At 38.4% G+C, this 18,959-nt stretch overlaps 3 protein-coding genes and 1 pseudogene across 3 annotated transcripts in view; all 4 read right to left on the bottom strand.

Moving 5' to 3' along the window:
* On the bottom strand, nt 1,123-11,201 carry LOC109841017 (annotated as a pseudogene).
* On the bottom strand, nt 12,087-14,117 carry LOC109839881 (probable pectinesterase/pectinesterase inhibitor 58). Its single transcript, XM_020408329.1, has 3 exons — nt 13,109-14,117; nt 12,948-13,020; nt 12,087-12,123 (listed from the first exon to the last, which is right to left on the bottom strand). The coding sequence occupies exons 1-3, from the start codon at nt 14,115-14,117 to the stop codon at nt 12,087-12,089; spliced, it is 1,119 nt and encodes a 372-aa protein (XP_020263918.1).
* On the bottom strand, nt 14,936-15,872 carry LOC109841016 (pathogenesis-related protein 1-like). The gene is made up of 2 exons (XM_020409857.1): nt 15,629-15,872; nt 14,936-15,466 (listed from the first exon to the last, which is right to left on the bottom strand). The coding sequence occupies exons 1-2, from the start codon at nt 15,810-15,812 to the stop codon at nt 15,180-15,182; spliced, it is 471 nt and encodes a 156-aa protein (XP_020265446.1). The 5' UTR covers nt 15,813-15,872; the 3' UTR covers nt 14,936-15,179.
* The window catches only part of LOC109839878 (WD repeat-containing protein 43), a 7,625-nt gene continuing 5,017 nt past the window's right edge, over nt 16,352-18,959 (bottom strand). Inside the window, exons 9-13 of the mRNA XM_020408326.1 lie at nt 18,843-18,959; nt 18,295-18,374; nt 17,510-17,621; nt 16,814-16,888; nt 16,352-16,712 (exon numbers count right to left, since the gene is read on the bottom strand). The exon at nt 18,843-18,959 is cut by the window's right edge and continues 56 nt beyond it. Of these exons, the coding sequence (XP_020263915.1) occupies nt 16,557-16,712; nt 16,814-16,888; nt 17,510-17,621; nt 18,295-18,374; nt 18,843-18,959 (540 nt within the window). The 3' untranslated portion in view covers nt 16,352-16,556. The remainder of the gene's footprint in view (nt 16,713-16,813; nt 16,889-17,509; nt 17,622-18,294; nt 18,375-18,842) is intronic.

Here is an 18,959-nt window from a genome sequence, read left to right as displayed (position 1 = left end):
TAGGGAGTTTAGTCATATCAGACCCTGATTTCTTTCGTAATTATCGAGTGGGAGGTGCGTGCGGATCTGTAATTTTTAATTTGCTTATGACGTTTTTGGCAAAATGGGGAGGACCGAGGGCCTCAGGCTCTTATAGCTAGTAACATGTGAATTTGTATATTAGGGGCTGTTTGGTTGTATGTTTTTATCATGTAAAAGGATGAAAAGTATAAAAAAGTGGGTCACAATGTCAGTTTTCATCACTTTGCATTGTTTGTTTAAATTCTTTTTTACATGAAAAGCTTATAACTTTTGAGGATGTGTCATCGAAAGCAAAATCACCAAATTTTGGAGTGATTTTGTTGGAAAGCTTACACAATATCATAAATTTGTCCAAAATAATAATAAAAAATCAAAACATTGTAGAAAGTGGTGAGGTGGATAACCACTTTTCATTGTGTCATAAATACTCTAGTTTACATTATACTATCCAAACAATGTAATACTATTATTATAGGATTCACAAAGATTCCTAACCAAACAAGGTAAACACTCAATGGAAAGTGATGAGATGGATAACCACTTTTTATTTTATGTCATAAATACTCTAGTTTCCTAAAGGCATCCAAACAGCCCCATTATTATTTTGGGTGGAAAAATAAAGCTGACAACTCCTTACGCTGTCGCTTTAAGCGTTGGATTTATTCGGATTCAGGAGGTAATTTGGCGTTTATAAGTTGGAACCTTTGGGGTTGAGTAACTTCGTTCGCCTGTGAATTTTTTATAACTTGCTCGCGTATACCCTCACATGTTTTTAGCAGTATTTAAATACCTTAAAATTCTTAAAAGTTGCAATTAACTAATATCAAGTTTTTAAAATCAGCACTTAGATATTCTAGAATTTTAAGACTCCCACTTAAATACCGTAAAAGTTTTTAAAACTGACACTAAAAATACCCTAAAGTCGTTAAAACAAGCATTTAAATGCCCCCAAGTTTGCGAAAAGTACATTCCTACATAAAAGAGAATTGGCGGCGGTTAACCAGCGAGCTGGATCATTAATTTCCATCATGGGAGCATGAACCAAAACAACAAAAAAGAGTCCTGCAGGATACTGAGCACCAGAGATTAAGAATACAACTATGCACATAACTGAGGTCCAAAATAAATAAATAAAAGGAGTGCACCATAGAAACAATTATCATACAAGTAGATCCTAGGAAGCAAATATCACCCGTTGACCAACGAACTACAAATAAACTGCAATAAATCATATACTCCGTCTGCCTGCCTTAGAAAGAGTTTTAGGTTGCTAGACTCTTTCAAAAGAAAATACGTTCCAAATAAAACATGGAAAAAATAATAATAATGCTTTCACAAAATAATGAACAAACGATATCTCATCGTCTGCGGCAAAACATAAGCTCTCCGGCTTTTTCAATCTTTCTTCACCTTCCCATAATAGTAATAATTTAGGCTGATACCTGACCTTGATACTGGTACAAAAAAAAATACCATGCATCGACAAGTGACTTGACCGGACTTGACCCAAGTGACCTGACCCAACCCCACACGACAACAGGACTTGATCACTGACTGAACTCTTGCCAACTGTGTCGCCAAGAGCATTCTCAGCGCGCAAACAACGCTGCATGGTATAAACATAACTTCAGTAGATGAAACATAACTCTGCAGAACCATACTCGCTCACCTTAGAACTACGAAAACCTACAGTTTGATAATACTTAAAACCACTATAAACCGGAGGCATCTAAACTAGCATGGACTGTGCTTGCTAGAAGCTTACTATTAAAAAAAAAAGAGAATTAAATCTATCCCCATGAACTAGGTGATTAATGTAAAGGGTTAACTGAAGAATGCCCCTGTACTATCACCAAATGCGGATAGACCCCATGCACTTCGATTGTTGAAGATAGACCCCTTTGGATTCTCAATTTCATTAGTTTTCCCATTTAAATTTCTTATACGCGTTGATCATTATGCAAGTTTATAGTAAGTAAATCAATTTATGAAGATTGTATGTTTCAGTTTATGATCCCTTCATGCGACTTGTGAAGTTATCAGAGTTAAGAATCCAAGGGGTTTTATCTACAGCACTAAAGTACGAGGGGTCCATCCACAATCTGGCAATAGTACAGAGGTCTATTTACAATTAACCCTAATTTAAAACACGCTTCAACCATGGATCTAATATTCCCTCAACTAACAATATTCCCTCATCTAACAAGAAAAAGATTGATCTATAAGGCACTATTTGAGAAACCAAATCACTTCTGCTAAACATACCAAACAGTTAACAAACGAGTAAACAAAAACATGAAATTGCATACCTTTAGCCGAACTTGAATCCGCCAGAAGGAACAGAAACCTGCTCGCCAAACTGAAATCCAGTTTGAGCACCAGCATCGCCTGTTGGCATAGCCTCATCATCTTCCTCCAACCAATAAGTTTCAAGAATCTTCACAGCTTTCTCATAGATTTCAGTATTGTCATGGCTCTGGAGATTCTCAATTTTTTCTAAACCTTCAGCTTCATCAATCATCTGAGCATACAGATTAACTCCTCCACTGGTACCCAAGTTTTTCTCAGCTTCGCCAACCTTCAGAATGTTCTCAAGCCCTTCTAAACAAACGGTAACAATTCTAGGATCTGGACAAACCAGGAGATCACACAAGGGTTTGATGCAGCCTTGACTAACTAAATACCTATCCATATTATGCCACAATATAACATGTTAAAAAGGTTACAGACAGAACACAAATGTAGAATTCTACTGTCTTTTAATGACGTAACGTACTTTATTTGATCATGTGTTCCACCTGAAGTAGCATTGGAGATGGCCCATGCCGCCTCTTTCTTAATGTCAAATTCAGCAGTTTGAAGCAAGTGTACAAGAGGACCAATGATATCGGCACCAATAATGGCCTAGTATTTCAATAAAAAATGCAAGTCAAATTTTCCATAGCAATAAGATAAAAGAACAACATGATCCGTTATACACAATCGAGCAGGTGCATAGACGTCAAGGGTAATTCCTTTGTTTCATGTTGCTCCCTCTTAAGGGGGGATCCTATATATTTAAATTTTGATAAAATGATTTTTCCTAAAATAATTTAATAAAAAAAATTAAATGTTAGTTCCAGCAGAGAACCAGTAATGTCGGGCATTCCGCAGCAATAACAACCTAATATTTAAATTCATGCAAGTTAACTTTCCATAGTAATCACTAATCAGTATGCAAAAGATAAGAGAGGATTGTCGCGGTGTATTGTACACAATCAAGAAGGCACACACCCAACAGGGAATGCTTCCTTATTCAATCTCGCACCTCGTAAATAAAGATCATCTAGCCTAAATTTTGATTTTGTAAATCCCTATGTCAACAATAATAATAAGTAACTAGTCAGTACAAAACATGCAAAAAAATCTGAACAGGGAATGATTCCTTATTCAATCTTGCACCTCGTAAATAAAGATCATCTAGCCTAAATTTTGATTTTGTAAATCCCTACGTCAACAATAATAGTAAGTAACTAGTCAGTACAAAACATGCAATAACATCTGAATTTTCACATATTTTCTTGCTAATCTACTTTTCATGTTTAAATAAAGCTTAACATGGAATATACCTTCCAAAATGCAGCTTATCTGTAAGCATACTCTACACATTACGTGCCCAACAGGGAATGATTCCTTATTCAATCTTGCACCTTGTAAATAAAGATCATCTAGCCTAAATTTTGATTTTGTAAATCCCTACGTCAACAATAATAATAACTAGTCAGTACAAAACATGCAAAAACATCTGAATTTTCACATATTTTCTTGCTAATCTACTTTTCATGTTCCAATAAAGCTTTTTATGGAATATACCTTCCAAAATGCAGCTTATCTGTAAGCATACTCTACACATTACGATGTCAATTACTTGTAAGAAAAAAGTCATGCCTTTTTTTTGGCAATGTAAATTAATTTATGGTTAAAATGTCGTCGTCTTCTAAAATAAAATGGATACTAAAGTTATTTGTTAAATTTGATCAGTTCTAGAAGCTATATATATACATATATATGAGAAAAAAGGGTATGCTTGGTACCAAGCATAAGTTTTTGTGCTCGGTAGGTGAGGTGTCATATTCCCCTCTACTCATTGAAATCGGAGCCCACATTCACATGGGTTGGGTAGTGGTTGGAATTGGAACGAGTGGATGGGAATATGACACCTCACTACCAAGCACAAAATTTGTGCTTGGTACCAAGCATATCCATTTCTCTCTAGTTTGGTGGACACACTATTCACTATCCACTTAAGTTGACACAAGTTCTACTCTATATATATATATATATATATGAGAAAAATATAGGAACTTTGTACCAAACACAAATTTTGTGCTTGGTAGTGAGATGGTCCATTCATGTCCTCTCTCTAATCCATGTGAATGTGGTCCCCATTTGAATGAGCGGATGAGAATGTGCCACCTCACTACCAAGTACAAAAACTTGTGCTTGGTATCAAGTTCCTCTATATTGCTCTCTCTCTCTATATATAGAGAGAGACACACACACACCCATAGTAAAGCTTCTATAAACTTAAGTGGATAAAAGCACTTGTCCAACAACTCTTTTATCCATTAGATTTGCTTTGAGATTTGTGCAAAACATGAAGAATATCTTTGAAATGTGTGCATTGATTTGCATCACATGCTAGCACAAATCTCAAAGCAAATCTAATGGATAAAAGAGTTGTTGGACAAGTGCTTCTATCCACTTAAGTTTATAGAAGCTTTACTATATATATATGAGAAAAATGGAGAAACTTTATCCTTACCTGTATCTGATCCTTATTTCCAGCAGTAATGTTTGAAATGGTCCAACAAGCTTCTTTCTTGATGCTCTTCTTGTGATTGTGAGTTGATTATACACTACAAACAGAAACAAAAACATGCTTCAAAATGCAACGAATTAGCACTTGCACCAAAAGATGATAGTAAGAATCCAGACTAGCAAAAAGCATGTAAAAAGTAATGTGTAGCTCGTGTTAATTGACATGACTACAAAAAATAACAGTAACAATAAATGCCTCTAGGTTCTCATGGGGAAATTTTGAAAAGATAAAATAAAATAATATCGATATTGCAATTAAGCCCAATATTGAGAAATGTTATGTTTTCACCAGAAATCTTTATCATGATTTATCATTCAGTTCAAAAATCTTAATATGAAGGTTTAAAAACCCATAAAGTACAGAAGTTATGATAAAATATACAAAAAGAAACAAAGTGGCACAACCTTGCATACACTATGTAAGTCCCAAGACAAACATCAAATTAAGATTTAGTTCGGCCTAATAGGGCCCACAGTTCTATAAGCTACACACGTACTTACAAATAAAATGCACAAGAAATCAAATAGCTTGGTAGCTACCAAAGCTTTTCATATAAAATAAGTTCGCAAAAGCTACACATCTGGTGTTTACTTCAAAACTTCCATATCTCTAGTGGGTTTCTGGGGCTTTCAGCATGAAGTGCTGATCATCTTACATCGAAAGAAGAATGATAAACTAAGGTATCCAAGCCTATGTAATCCATCTTAGAGAATTTTAGGTGACTCGGCCAAATGGCTAGAGTCCGGCATCCAACTAGACATTTAAAGGCACACAAGGCAAGCCTCATAATATGGGGATAAACCAGAGAATGAGCATATATGCATCTAGTATCACCATTTTAAGTTATAAAAAGGAACTAAAGTGCCCAAAATGTTCATGATCATCCAAGCTTTTCCATTAAAATTTTGGGCATCTTATGACGAATACTCCATGGAGTTCAAGGGACATACAGGATATCAACTGATCGTCCTACCATATAGCTAGTAAGACAAATTAAGGTATCTGCATCACCAAAAAATTTGAGAAGAGGAGCCTCCCTTGATCATGCATAACCTCAGACCACATGTCAACAGGCAACCTACAATCATTTGAGTTGTATGTATGAAAAAATACAGCATTCTCTAGAATCACATCCCCTGTCCCCTGCTTCCTAAGAAGTTGATACATCATAACTTGGAACATTTTTTAAAAACTAACATTTCCACTTGAAAACTGCCAACAGTTTGACTTCCTAATGTAGCTTTTGTTCAATGGTCTATGGTGCGAGGAAGAAGCAAAGAAGGGTTGTCGACATCATTATAGTATCATGGTGGTTGTGGCTGGAACCACCATGGAGATGGAGGCATTAAGGCAGCCAGGTAGGGTTGGAAACAATGACTAGCCTGATGCATTTAGTGTCACGACAACATTAGCAACAGTACTGATGTGACAACTGACAACATTAGGGACAACATTACTGACAGTACAACATTAGGGAAGACATTACTGATGGGACGACAACATTAGTGGCAACAGTAGAGCTTGCAACATGATTTCACTGAAGGCAAAAAGACGAGGTTATATTAGAAAGAGATGTTTCATTATATCCCCAAAAAAGGAAAATGGAAGTCACTGACACGCTACAAAGGAATGATACTCGCATGAAAATTTGAGGATTAATGCCAGGAGGGATCCAAACTTTTCTGTAAAATGCTGACTTGTGCTCATGCAAAATCCACGAATTTGCAGAGGAACTCTAAATCCTAGATAATTCTTGCGCAGCAGTGTTATCGATGTGCGATGCACAATGTGGTGTGTAGAAGTCCCTTTACACACATATGTGCAAGGCGCAACGCGATGAATGCACCCAACTGAAGCGAGGCACACATCGCACACATGATTTTTCAAGATATACAATCATGTTTTTGAAATTTCACATAAAAAATGTCAAAATTAATGATATCTACTACCGAAATTCATAATAAGGTCTTAATTCATAATGCTAACACGCTCAACATAATACTAATGAGTAGATTTCATAATTTTACAAATCAAAAGTCAAATCAAAATATTACTGAAGCAAATCAAATAGAAAAGGAGAACAAATTACAAATTAGGGTCCTTAGTTGGGCGAGTAAAATAACCTAATGCCTAACGGGTTCATTTTATTTGGGATGTGAGTCATCGGGTATAAAGACCCAGTAGAAACGTTAAATGACAAAAATATACAAGACTATGCCTTGCATGCACCTTGTGCAAAGCGCCCTTGGCCAGGATGCTTGCGGGGCACTAAAAGGTGCTGCCGCATCAGATGTGGAGCGTTTCGCTACCGCCATGCCTTGCAAGGCGCATGAGACGCAATGAGGCTTGCACCTCTGAAAAATGTCCAACAAAACTTCTTTTTTTTTCAAATCATTTTAAACTGTTTGATAGGATTCATAGTAGGGAGTGCATGGAAGCAACCATGACAAATCAAAACAACTATCATGTACGAGAAACAGACAATACAACTCAACATATTAAACACAAAATATATGCATTACATGTTCCTCTAACCATTACACAAAAACTCCAAAAGTTATGGTGATGGTTGAGATTTATATTTTTATATTCTAAAATGTCACAGCTGGTTGAATGCCCTTTTTATGGGCCAAGACTTGGACTCACATAGCGGTATCAATTTTAGAAAATTCGATTTAAATCCGTGGCCGGTGGGATTTGGACCTGGGTTGCTTTGATACCATCTTAAATTAAGTCTCTCTATCCATTACACAAAAACTCCAAAGTTATGCTAAGGATCAAAGATTATAATTTTATATTAATTTTAACATGTAAAATAATATGGTCCATTCCTCGAAAAAATTGAACATTTACAAAGAACTTCTTTACCACAAACATATATGAGTATACCAACCAGGTGATTGTCAAACAGAGAAATATTCAAAACAAAGAAGCAATTAGTTAGAAACACTACATACCTGTGTCTGAACATCATCTCCAGTGACAATGTTTCCAACAGTACGAAGAGCAGGGATAAGCACTGAAGGTGAAGGATGGCTGCACACAAACATTCAAACAAAATATATTACAGTAGTTCAAACTAGAGAGCACCACCGGGTAAGCAAGAAGAAAGAAACATAAGATTATACATACAGAAGAAGCTCCACAAGCCGAGGGCAAACACCAGCTTCAATAACAGCTTGGATTTTATCATTTGTGCCATCAGATAAGTATGACAAAGCCCAACAAGCATCAGTGAGAACTTCCTCATCATTTGAATTGATGAGACGCTCTAGAGCAGGAAGAGCAGGTTTTGTCTATTCCCAATAACACCAAAAGGCAAGCTTTAATTTAGGATTAAAGTCACAGGAAAAGTATATAAACATAAAAGACACAAAACATGCAGTACACCTGCTCAAAAGGCGGTTGAGGCTTTCCTCTGCAGAAGTTTGATAACGTCCAGGTGGCATTCCGCAACATGGAAAGCTTAGCATGCTCATTCAACTGAGCCAGTAATGGCATCAATGCACCACTAGCAAGAACAAGGTCTCGACATTTTGGGGAATCACCAGCAACATTGCCCAAAGCCCAGACAGCCTATGTAACGATAGTATAAAGTTAATTGAGCATTAAAATGTTGAATATGAGATGATGATAACATGTGAATGAGCAACATGAAGAATTCTAAGCATTAAGTGAATCTTATACTCCAAAGAGAAAAGTATAAGCTTAACAGTTTTTATTTTAAAAAGTTTTAATGATATGTAAAACAAATATATAAACAAATGCACATTGTAAATAGACTTATAAAAATATTCGAATTTTATGTAACAATGTTACAATTTTTATCATGTGAAGAGGGGCATTCCATAAGCTGCAAAATAAAAATATGGATCAGGTCCTGTTTAAAATTTATTAACTCTTAGAGGAATCTGATTTCTTCCTGAGTGGGTTAATGTGCAAAAGATTTTATTGAATAAAGTTATCAGAAGTGTTCAAAAAACATAGAATTTTTTAATAAATGTGTGCTCTAATTTTTGATAAATTTTCTTAATAATAGTTTCACTTTTTGTCCTTTCTCTTTTTCCTTATTAAATCTTTCTTTGCCCCCTCACCAATAACTATTACTATGATGTCCCATTTTGGTTCATGTAAAAAATTATTTAAATCAAGAATATCTTAAGACAGTGATAAGCTTAACCTACATGGAAAGTCAATAACTTCAATAGTAAGTAAACAATGTAACCTAAACTTCTCTTCTCTGCAAACACAATATTCCAACAGAGTCCTTTTATATTCACACATTGAAAATATTATTTTTCCTAAAATTCTAAGAAACAAAACTTGAAAGAAAAAACCTATATGAAGAGGAGTAAGTCCTTTTCTTTTCTTTTCTTTTCTTTTTCCCTTTCTGAAGAGGAGTAAAACATAAAATGCTTTGTAGTCTAGAGCTTTTATGCACATTTAGGACACTTATCACGACAAATTTTGGCATTGTCCATCCGACATAGCTAGACAAGACATCAATACCCATCTGTGTCTAACATTTAGGAGTTTGTCAACCTTGATCACAAAATTACTCAGAAAAGGGAGTATGTTGAGCTCCTTCTAATGAGAACTTATTTTTTTGTCCATCAATTTATTAAAATTAGGTACTTGCATAAATGAATAGCAAAAAAAGCAACATATTTATATTCAGCCAAATATTTATACAAACGGAATCTGATTCATGTCTATATTTTGGATAATCGTCATTTTTGACGCCTTGTAGCCTTCTAGTGAGGTTGAAGCACGAAAATCTTGTGTGTGTCCATTAGCCATACAAAATAACACGACTCTGCCCTAAGTGCTTGAATCAAACTCATAATGAGATTTCAAAAACATTCATGATACAGTATGCTCAATGAATTTTCCACTCGGATATATCTCCAACTCGTAGTTTCACTTTGGAAGTAGGGAGAAATGAAAATTCTGATGAGCATTAATTTCCTCCTAAAGTTTTTCAAATATTCCTATTCTTCAAAACAAATGGTACAATCAAAATAACATTATTATTTACATAATTCCAACAAAAACACCTACCTGTTCTCTAACATCATCACTCGGCGAAGCAAGAAGCCTAACAAAGATAGGCACAGCACCATGATCAATCACAACCTTAGTGTTCTCGGAAGTCCCCGAAGCAATATTAGTAAGAGCCCAAGCCGCTTCGAACTGCTCAAACACAAGTCAGATACCCTTTAACCATTTCACAAAGTGAAAAACCAATAGGCAGACTATATAAACAAAGTGAAAAACCCTCTCACCTGTAATTGAGGAAAATCCTCTCTGACAAGGAACTCCACAAACCGGGGAACAACACCAGAATGGATAACCTCCTCGATTGGGGGACATCTCTCTGACAAATACCGTAAGTTAGCCCTTGTTAAATAACCCACTAATCCGTAAGCACTATTTGCCTTTCAAATTTAATAATTGTCTGGGTGAATTCAATTCACTACACCAAATAATCCCCAAAAATTTTGTTTCTCCTTAAAGTATTATCTACCTTTTAACTACCCACTAAGCCATAATCATTATATAGTTACCCACCAAGCCAACAATTCGTTCTCTCTTTTTCTTTTTCTTTTTTTCTACTCCCCAATAAACATTAGATCTTCCTTCAGTTTCTCAACCAAAAGCACAAAAGTAAAATAGTGAGAGAAAAAACATTACAAAATCAATAAGTAATCTCAGTACCTATAGATAGCAATTTCCTGAATTGTGTTGTAGCTTCAAGCTGTGAATTCTTATCGTCTGAATACACGCCGGCCACCAACGCCGGCAAACTCTCCAGCTAAAACAGCAAAAAATGAATCAAAACCCTAGCCCTAGATCCACCAAAAAATAAATAAAAATAAAAATAAGCAAAACTGAGGTGAAATCAACTACCCTCTTTTCTACTGTAGGAGCGGGGGTCGAAGAGGGAAAGGCTTGCGATTGCATCCCCTCTCGCCTCTTCTTCAAGAGATTCTCCTCCCTCTTGTTCTTCCGGATCTCGACCATGTTGTCCTCTCTCCGCCGCCGCCCCTCGTCGGCGTCGACAGCCACCTTGTACTTGTTCCGGCGAACCTCCGCCCTCTCGCTCGGCCTCAACGACATGGCGGTAGATTTCGAGTTCGGAAGCGCGAAACCCTAGAAATCGAAGGATAGAGAGAGACAGGGAGAGAGAGAGAAGAAGAAACCCTAGAATTCGAAAAGGGGGAAAGAGAGAGAAATTGATTTGAAAACCATGGGGATCGAAATAGTGTGAGCAGTTGAATGGGCGCGGGGGAATGGGCTAATAATGGGCCGCAGTAGCCTGCCTCCAGATTGGGCGGAACAAGTGAAGGAAAATTTTCAAGACCATCCTGAACTATTTACAAACGCGTGCAGATTTCGTCATAAATTTATTTAAATGGAGAAAATATGCTGAAGTTTCAAATATAAAATAATAAATACACTTTATTCCAAAATTTTAGAGTCACCTACACAAATCTTATTTTCCCATTTAGTTTTGTTAAGAGTATCATGCACCATTAACTTACGATATTATCATTCTTTTTAACCTGTTCACGTGACAATTTTCATCAGTTTATTTTTTTTATTTATCAATTTATGCTTAATTTCAAGATTATTCTCGAAAATTCACATCGATAATCTTACCGTCTCGGCGAATGACTGGTCAAAGAAACTAACACGCTCATAGACATTTATGGGGGTGTTTGTTTCAAAAAAAAAATTGTCATTTGGGTAGGATTTCAAATTCTAGGATCAAAAAGTGGGTTTTTTTGGGTTTTAGGATTCTATAAAACTTGTTTGTTTCAAAACAAATTTTAGAATATCAAATCCCCAAATAAAAAAAAATATTATATATAAGGATTTGTGAAATCCTGTTTTTTTGGTGGGATGTCGGGTGGATTTCGAAAGTGTTAGACAAATTAAGGATTTCAAATTCTAAAAAGTTTGAAACAATCAAAAATATTACAAATTATAGTATTTCAAATCTCAAAATATTGTTGAAACAAACAAAGTTTTAGGAATCCTAACTCATAACAAATTACCTATGGATTTTAAATCCCATGATAAAATCAATATCCTAAAATTATAGGATTTGAAACAAACAACCCCTGTTGTCAATACGTGTTATTTATATTTTTCTTATTTAGCTCAATTTGCAGCTTAATTTCATAAAACAGTACAACTTTTACACGCGGAAGGGCTCGCCTACATACATCAACAACCTATTACAGAGAGTTGGCAAAGTGAATAAGAATAAAAAAATAAAATAAAATAAAATAAAATAAAATGACGCCTCTCTTTTCAGAATAGAAAGCCTTTTTGCACATGGTCATTATTATTAATACAACCAATGAAATGTTAATTAATTAACCCACTGATTACTGCCCCCCTGATGGTATCAAGTTCTTAATGACGGGGACCCCGGTGCTCATGGGCCAAGCCGGGTCCTCAAAGAACTTCTCCACCGTGACCTCCGCCTGGTCCAGCCCCAGCTCCTTCACCCCCTGCCACTTCACCCTGTTGTTGTCCTTGTTCGAGCCGCGCGCCCGCGTTGTCGATCTCCGCGTAGAAGCACGTGTGCGGAGGAGGCCGGCTCCCCGGCCCACTCCAGCCACCCGTCGGGTGTATGACGGTGTCGATGTCCGACTGCAGGTACACGGTCATGGCGTACGGCTTCCGACGCCGCCGCGAGGTACGACGGGTTCCTCTGGATGTTCGTGGACGAGCAGCGGGTCGGCGGTGATGGTGCAGTTGTGCAGATGTAAGTTGTGTCTTGGATATCTGCTCCTTGCTGCCGTGGGCGGTGACGAAGCATGTTCTGCATGGCTTCTCCATCGGCAGCCTGACGACCATCTGGCAGTTCTGGAAGATGGCGAAGGCGGTCGCCGGACAGATGAAGTCGACCGTTGCCGGAGATCTTGGCAGTCGCGGTAGAACTGCCGCTTGGTGTGGCGTAGATGCGTGTCCTGGTACCACAGGTCGAGTGGCAGTTGAAGAGACGGAAGCGGTCGGACTGCGGTCGCGGTAAGGCGACCGCCTGGTGCACCTGCGCCGATCCGCGTGTTTGCTTCGAACACGCCGATGTCCTTTTGGCACATTGAAGTCGTCAGCCATCACGGCCTGCACGAAACACAACTACGGTGAGGTTTCGCGGTATCAGTTAGAGCAACACGTCAGTACAGAGAACGCACGCGTACGGTTACTTACTGAAGGTCGCGGTCCTGGATGTACTCATCTTGCCCCCCATCTGCACGTTCAAATTGCCGGTGATCCTAGTCTTGGTGGGCCCATCACCGACGAGCACCAGCATGTTCAGGGTCCGATCAACCTCAACGTGCTCGTTGTAAACCCCTTCCTTGATGTACATCACGACGTACTCCTTGTTCTTCCTGGGCATCGCGCCCAGCCCCTCCATGATCGTCCTGAACTGCTCGCTCCCATCCTGGGCCACTCTGACGGCGAACGGAGGCTTCGTCCATATCTCCCCCGTGCTCGCGGCAGGTCCGCCGGCGCACATGCCTCTCTTCTTCCCTCTAAGAGACCTACGCTCCTGTTGTCCGCCAGCGCCCCGAACATGTCCGACAGGTTGAAGTCCCCGGTGAACTTCTCGATCTCGCGCGATATCGCCATCGCGTTCCGGCCGATCTCCAGCGTCTTGTTGCGGCGTCTTTGAGCGCTTGGCCGCCTTGTTTGTCGTCGGCCAGGCCGTCCGAGCAGTCGTGCATAGTTTCGAAACTGCGCTGGTGACGACGGTGTTGATGTCCCAGGCGACGTGGCCATGTCGCGGGGGATAGCCCATGAAGCTGTCCAACCGCCGCTCGTAGTCCTTTATCGCGTTCTCGAAGCTGGCCTGGCAGTCTTCGAGGCGCGGCGTTCTTGGGTCCTTGGCGGCCTCCGCGAGGAGCCGGAGTGGTTGTAACTCCTCGCGGAGGTACTCTGATGGGACCTCGAGGCGACTTTGATGAGACTTTGTGTCGTGGCGTTGCCCGCTGCCTTTTGGAGAGCTCTTCCTCGGCAAGCTGTCGCGGAAGCGGCGGGCTGGCAGATCGGTCTGGATGGATTTACGGAGTGGAGGTGCCGCCGGAGGGAGGGGAGGGGGACTTGTCGTCGTCGGACTTGTTGTTGTTGACGACGAGGACGACGACGCATGCGACCACGGCGGCGAAAGGACGAGGGAGCCGGCGATGATGGAGATCTTGTTTTTGTTGTTGCGCATTGTGGAGGGGGGTGGGGGTGGGGTGGGGTGGGGGGTGGGGTGGGTGGTGGTAAGGAGAGGGGCGGGAAGGGGAGTTAAAAAGGGAGAAGGGAGTTGAAAGTGGGTGGATGAGAGGGAATTTTGGGCGAAGGATAGGGAGAGCCGAAGGATGTTGAAAATTTGAAGTTCGTTGACGAGAGTTTTTAGGGTAAGCTGTTTTTTTTTTCTTTTTTGGATCCGAAATGGATGGATATGCATGTGTCATGTCCAAAATCACTTAGTTTGGTCCGATGAATTTTGGGGGGACAAATTTTCTAAACCAACCTATTTGGACTTTTATTCCCAAAAAACGACCCCATTCAAAAATAATTGCAAAAACCGACCTGGTTTCAGCCTCAGTGTGGTTTCAGCCTCAGCGCTGAAACCAGGTCGGTTTTTGAAAAAAACTCTCCGAAACTTCACGGGAGTTGAACTCCCGTGAAGTTTTTTGAACTACGAAACTTCACGGGAGTTCAACTCCCGTGAAGTTTCGGAGAGTTTTTTTCAAAAACCGACCTGGTTTCAGCGCTGAGGCTGAAACCAGGTCGGTTTCTCTAAATAAATGTGAAACGGGTCTTTTTTTGGGAATAAAAGTCCAAATAGGTTGGTTTTGAAAATTTGTCCAATTTTGGGGTCTAAAGAGAAGCACTCTAATTATGATGAAGTGTTTTTTGTTTATGCATCATGAATATAGACATAATTTTCAATTATGGATGCAAATGTGTATCTTCTTCATTAATAGTTTAGGATCCATAAACAGTAAACTACAACTTACTAACCATATAAATATACTTAATACACACACTCAAACATTTATTATTACATCAAAACAAAGAGGGTAAATCAACAAGCATGAAGCCAGCTCATAGAGTAATTTACACCCACATCTTTATTCATAATCAACCTCAAACGCTAGTTTGAAAAAACAGCAGCAACATCTCTCGTCCCCATCTGATCTCTCTCTCTTAACTTCCACTCCATCATTATTTCATACTTACATAAACAGCATAAGCACACACTTATAGTTTCCATTATTATTATTAATTAGGCACTAGGATGTTCAACAAGATACTTCTCTACAGCCTTGAGTGAAGCTGCCAAGCCTTCTTGAGCCTTTTTCGCCTCGTCGGACTCTGCAACTCCGGGGAGAGTCTTGTAGGTCGTCTCGACCTTGACGGTGCATCCGCCGCTGGTTGGAACAAACTTCATGTGAGAACAGGCTGACTCGATCTTGGTGCCGATGTCGCCACCTTCGAGTAGGGTGTTCTTGCACTCGAGCTTGTTTTTGTCTATGGCGTCTAGGCGCTCCTTGACGTAGGAGAAGGGCATCGCTGCGTATTGGAAGAAATTAGCGCTGATTTTGAAAAACAATGCGTATGCTATCACAACACTCCGCATGCGAGTAAGCTGTTCTGATATGATTCATACTCTTTTTATGGGGGGAACTAATTTATTTATTTCTTCTGCTATAAAAATAAAAAGTATGATCAAACCTGAGGTGAAATTGATTTGCCTAATACTTCCAGGTCCACCCTGGCCTTCAACGGCCTTAACACTCTCCACTTTATCAGGCATAACCTTAGGAGCAAGATTATGCCAATCCATCACAAAAGCCTTGAACATTCTGTCAGCAGAGACTGATGTCTGAATCTCTTGACTAAAACTCTTAGAACCCATTTTATTTCTCTCCTTTTCTTTTAATTAACTCTTTTTTTTTTCTTGGATGGAAAATGAGAATGCATTGATGGGTATTTATAGTGTTTATATGGTCTCTTGCTTAGGTAACAATTTCAAAGATAGACAGCGGCGTATTTGATAAAATGTTGGGGTTATTCAATGGTGGTTTGTATTTTATTGCGTGATCTTATCTTCGTGATTTGTATATTTCTTGCATCTTTCATAACCCCCACCCCCCCCCCCACCCACCCACCCACCCACTTGGATTCTGTTGAAAGCTGCCAAGCGGTAAATTGAAGCTCGAGCAGTGGGACCTTGCTAAAGTCAGAGAAGTTTTGGGGGGTAATAAGGACACATTTGATGGGTAAGTTTAATATAAAGTTATATATTCACTCATTTATCCTGGATATTGATGTTGCACACACAAGCATCTAGATGTTACAATGAGTCAAAGATAAGATAGAAAATCTTATAGTCGGTTCTATTGATCTGTAAGTCTAAAAGATCATGACACGTTCTTCTGTTTTCCAACACGAATCTTAAAGTTAACAACAAGGCTGCTTTTTCGATTAGAAGAGATAATAGAATACAAAATTCTTTACAGTGGTGAACATGAGAAAAAAGCAATTAGCAAGTTTAGTTTCATAGCTTCATTGCCTGCCGTAAAAAATGCTCAACTGATATTACACTGTAACGCAGACGAAAAGTAAATCCACACCGCTACTTTAGTTTCATGCCTCTTAACTAATTTTCATCATCACTATCACTTTGAGACTCATTATCTTCCTCCCCATAAACTAACTCATCGATATCTTCATCTTCTTCTTCTTCATCATCACTTTTATCGGTATGATGCACATCTGGCATTTCCTGAACCAAGTTTTCTCCAGCCTTATCAATCTGAATGGAGGAAAAGGTTTACATATCAACTCCAAGTTATAATTATATAGAAGAATACATTATTCACTTGTATTAAGAGGAAGATTAAGAATAGTGTGAACCTGTGCCATGATGAGCTGAAGACAACCGGATAGATTCAATAAAGGTTGAATTGCCGCACATCTTAAGCTTGTCATCTGCAAAAACAGAGAATTAAGATTAGAGGTCATTTTTCTATTAAAAATAATCCACAAAACTACAATGAATTTTGGGGGTTTTATGCAAAACCCCATATACTTTATAAATTAGATAAAACTACCATGAACTTCCCTAATGTCAGAAAACATCAAATGTCCGATAAGCACATTTGTTCTGATCGATCAATTGTAGTATGATTGTCAAATAAGGAAAAGGGCAAAACGTCAAAATGAACTGGATTCATGGCACAGACTTTCTCAAGTAGCATAGATTAAATAGGAATGTATAGAAGATGGCCAGAAATACAACAAAAGGTGCTATATAACTCTACACACTCTATTGTTTTAAAGAAAAAGGTGGATGAACGCATAAAACTGTTTTAAAAACAATTACAACATTAATTCAAGATTGACCGAACCATACAAAACTTTTTAACTTATGAAATGGCATGAAAAAGGATACATCACCCCAGTAGCACTTATAGATTTCATAAGGAGGAAGAGCAGAAACCGAAGCAAAAAGAATGCAAGCGTAAGTTAGCTATCACATATCAGAGCGTCCCTAGAGAGCAAAAAATGATGCATCAACATGATATCCTGCAGTAAGTATAAGATTTGTACCTTATGCAAGCTATCAAGCAATTGCTTAGCAGACTCCTGAGATATGATGAATTGGCCGTGGATGACTAAAATATGATATATCCATGGAAAGACATGTTTTGAAGTAGCTGATCTGAAAAAGAAATATGTATTTAATCATCATCTTAAAGGTACTGAATCTACTGATTAATAATAATAACTAGCGACTACACATACATAAGGAAGCTGCAATACACTTCAGGTTTTTTTTCCCTTTTGGGTATTCGTCCCCCAAAAGGAACATAGTTTGAAACATGTCCCCAAAATATAACATTATAAAAGAAATTCCCTTTTATTATCCTCTCCTTAATGCAACAGCTTAACAAAGACATAAAACTAGATTTACCTTAACAAGAAAACAAGAAAAGGAAGAATTAAAGTAATATTAAAAATGTCCTATTTGTCATCCATATCCTACTCTAAATAAACAAAAATCACTTGAACACAGGAAAAGAACTCAGAAGTCTAAGGAAATGACTGAGAGAGAACAGGAGTCCAAAATATAAAAGACTAGTTAACCTGGGTATGAATAGTTTAGGGACCTAAATCAGAAATATGGCCTAGTTAATGCCAACATGACATACCAAACGTGTGCAATGTGCATCATAATCAACTGAAACCTAGCATCCTGACATCTTATTATCATCAGATCTCCAATACAAGAGGGAAAATATCAATAAAACAGTGATGGAAAATTTGTGATAAGATGTAGAAAAGTATAACTAAGAGTAAATTTATACATTCAGGTGTAGAAGGAAATTACTGACCGTGCTCTCCAGGCAGACAACAAGCTTTCCAACAACTTGTAGGCATCACTAGGGCTCATGGACAGGATATGGCTCCGTATCTGGTAGAAATAAAATAACATGTAGTAAATAATAGTTATTGACATTCATAGGATACTAGAAGTGGACTAACAGCAGCATTTTGTTAGCCAGGATAAAGTAGATCCAAAGAAAGAAACATATCAACTATTAAAAAATAAGTTGAGAAGAATTATTATGTTTGATTCTATTAGAGAAGCATGTAAAAGAATGTTATGTCACTGCTAATAACTGAGTAATATAGGCCTGGTGTTAACCGCTACATTGCCTTCAATGACCAAGTCAGTACTACAAAACTATATCAAACCTCTCATCTGACCACTTTCATATCATGGAACTATATCCAACCTCCCACTCACTGCATTATTCTTCAAAATAGCATAATATAATCTGTCAATTTGGCATTTGCTTTTCAGCTGTCGTTAAAGGCGACTCTCAAGATTTAAAACTTAGAACTTGTCATATATTAGCTACTAAGGGTAAGAAAAAACCTTCTTTGTTGGCATATTAAGATCAATTGAGAACTGGGCACCATCAGCCATAGCGGCACCAATAGAAGGATGAAGAAGATTCCTCTGATCACTTTTGACAGTAGGATAGTCTTTGGC

Source organism: Asparagus officinalis, chromosome 5, assembly GCF_001876935.1.
Source record: "Asparagus officinalis chromosome 5, Aspof.V1, whole genome shotgun sequence".
Lineage (NCBI taxonomy): Eukaryota > Viridiplantae > Streptophyta > Magnoliopsida > Asparagales > Asparagaceae > Asparagus > Asparagus officinalis.
Note: the sequence above shows the minus strand (reverse complement) of the source record. Positions and strands in the feature narration are given on the sequence as shown.

What these genes read in the sequence shown, in the direction of transcription:
- LOC109841016 (XM_020409857.1), bottom strand. Translation starts at nt 15,812, where the DNA reads ATGGGTTCTAAGAGTTTTAGTCAAGAGATTCAGACATCAGTCTCTGCT. An exon ending in GCAAATCAATTTCACCTCAG is followed by an intron (nt 15,467 to 15,628) that starts GTTTGATCATAC and finishes TCCAATACGCAG; the next exon opens with CGATGCCCTTCTCCTACGTC.
- LOC109839881 (XM_020408329.1), bottom strand. Translation starts at nt 14,117, where the DNA reads ATGCGCAACAACAAAAACAAGATCTCCATCATCGCCGGCTCCCTCGTC. An exon ending in ATCCAGGACCGCGACCTTCA is followed by an intron (nt 13,021 to 13,108) that starts GTAAGTAACCGT and finishes GTTTCGTGCAGG; the next exon opens with CCGTGATGGCTGACGACTTC. An exon ending in AAACACGCGGATCGGCGCAG is followed by an intron (nt 12,124 to 12,947) that starts GTGCACCAGGCG and finishes TCTCTGTAATAG; the next exon opens with GTTGTTGATGTATGTAGGCG.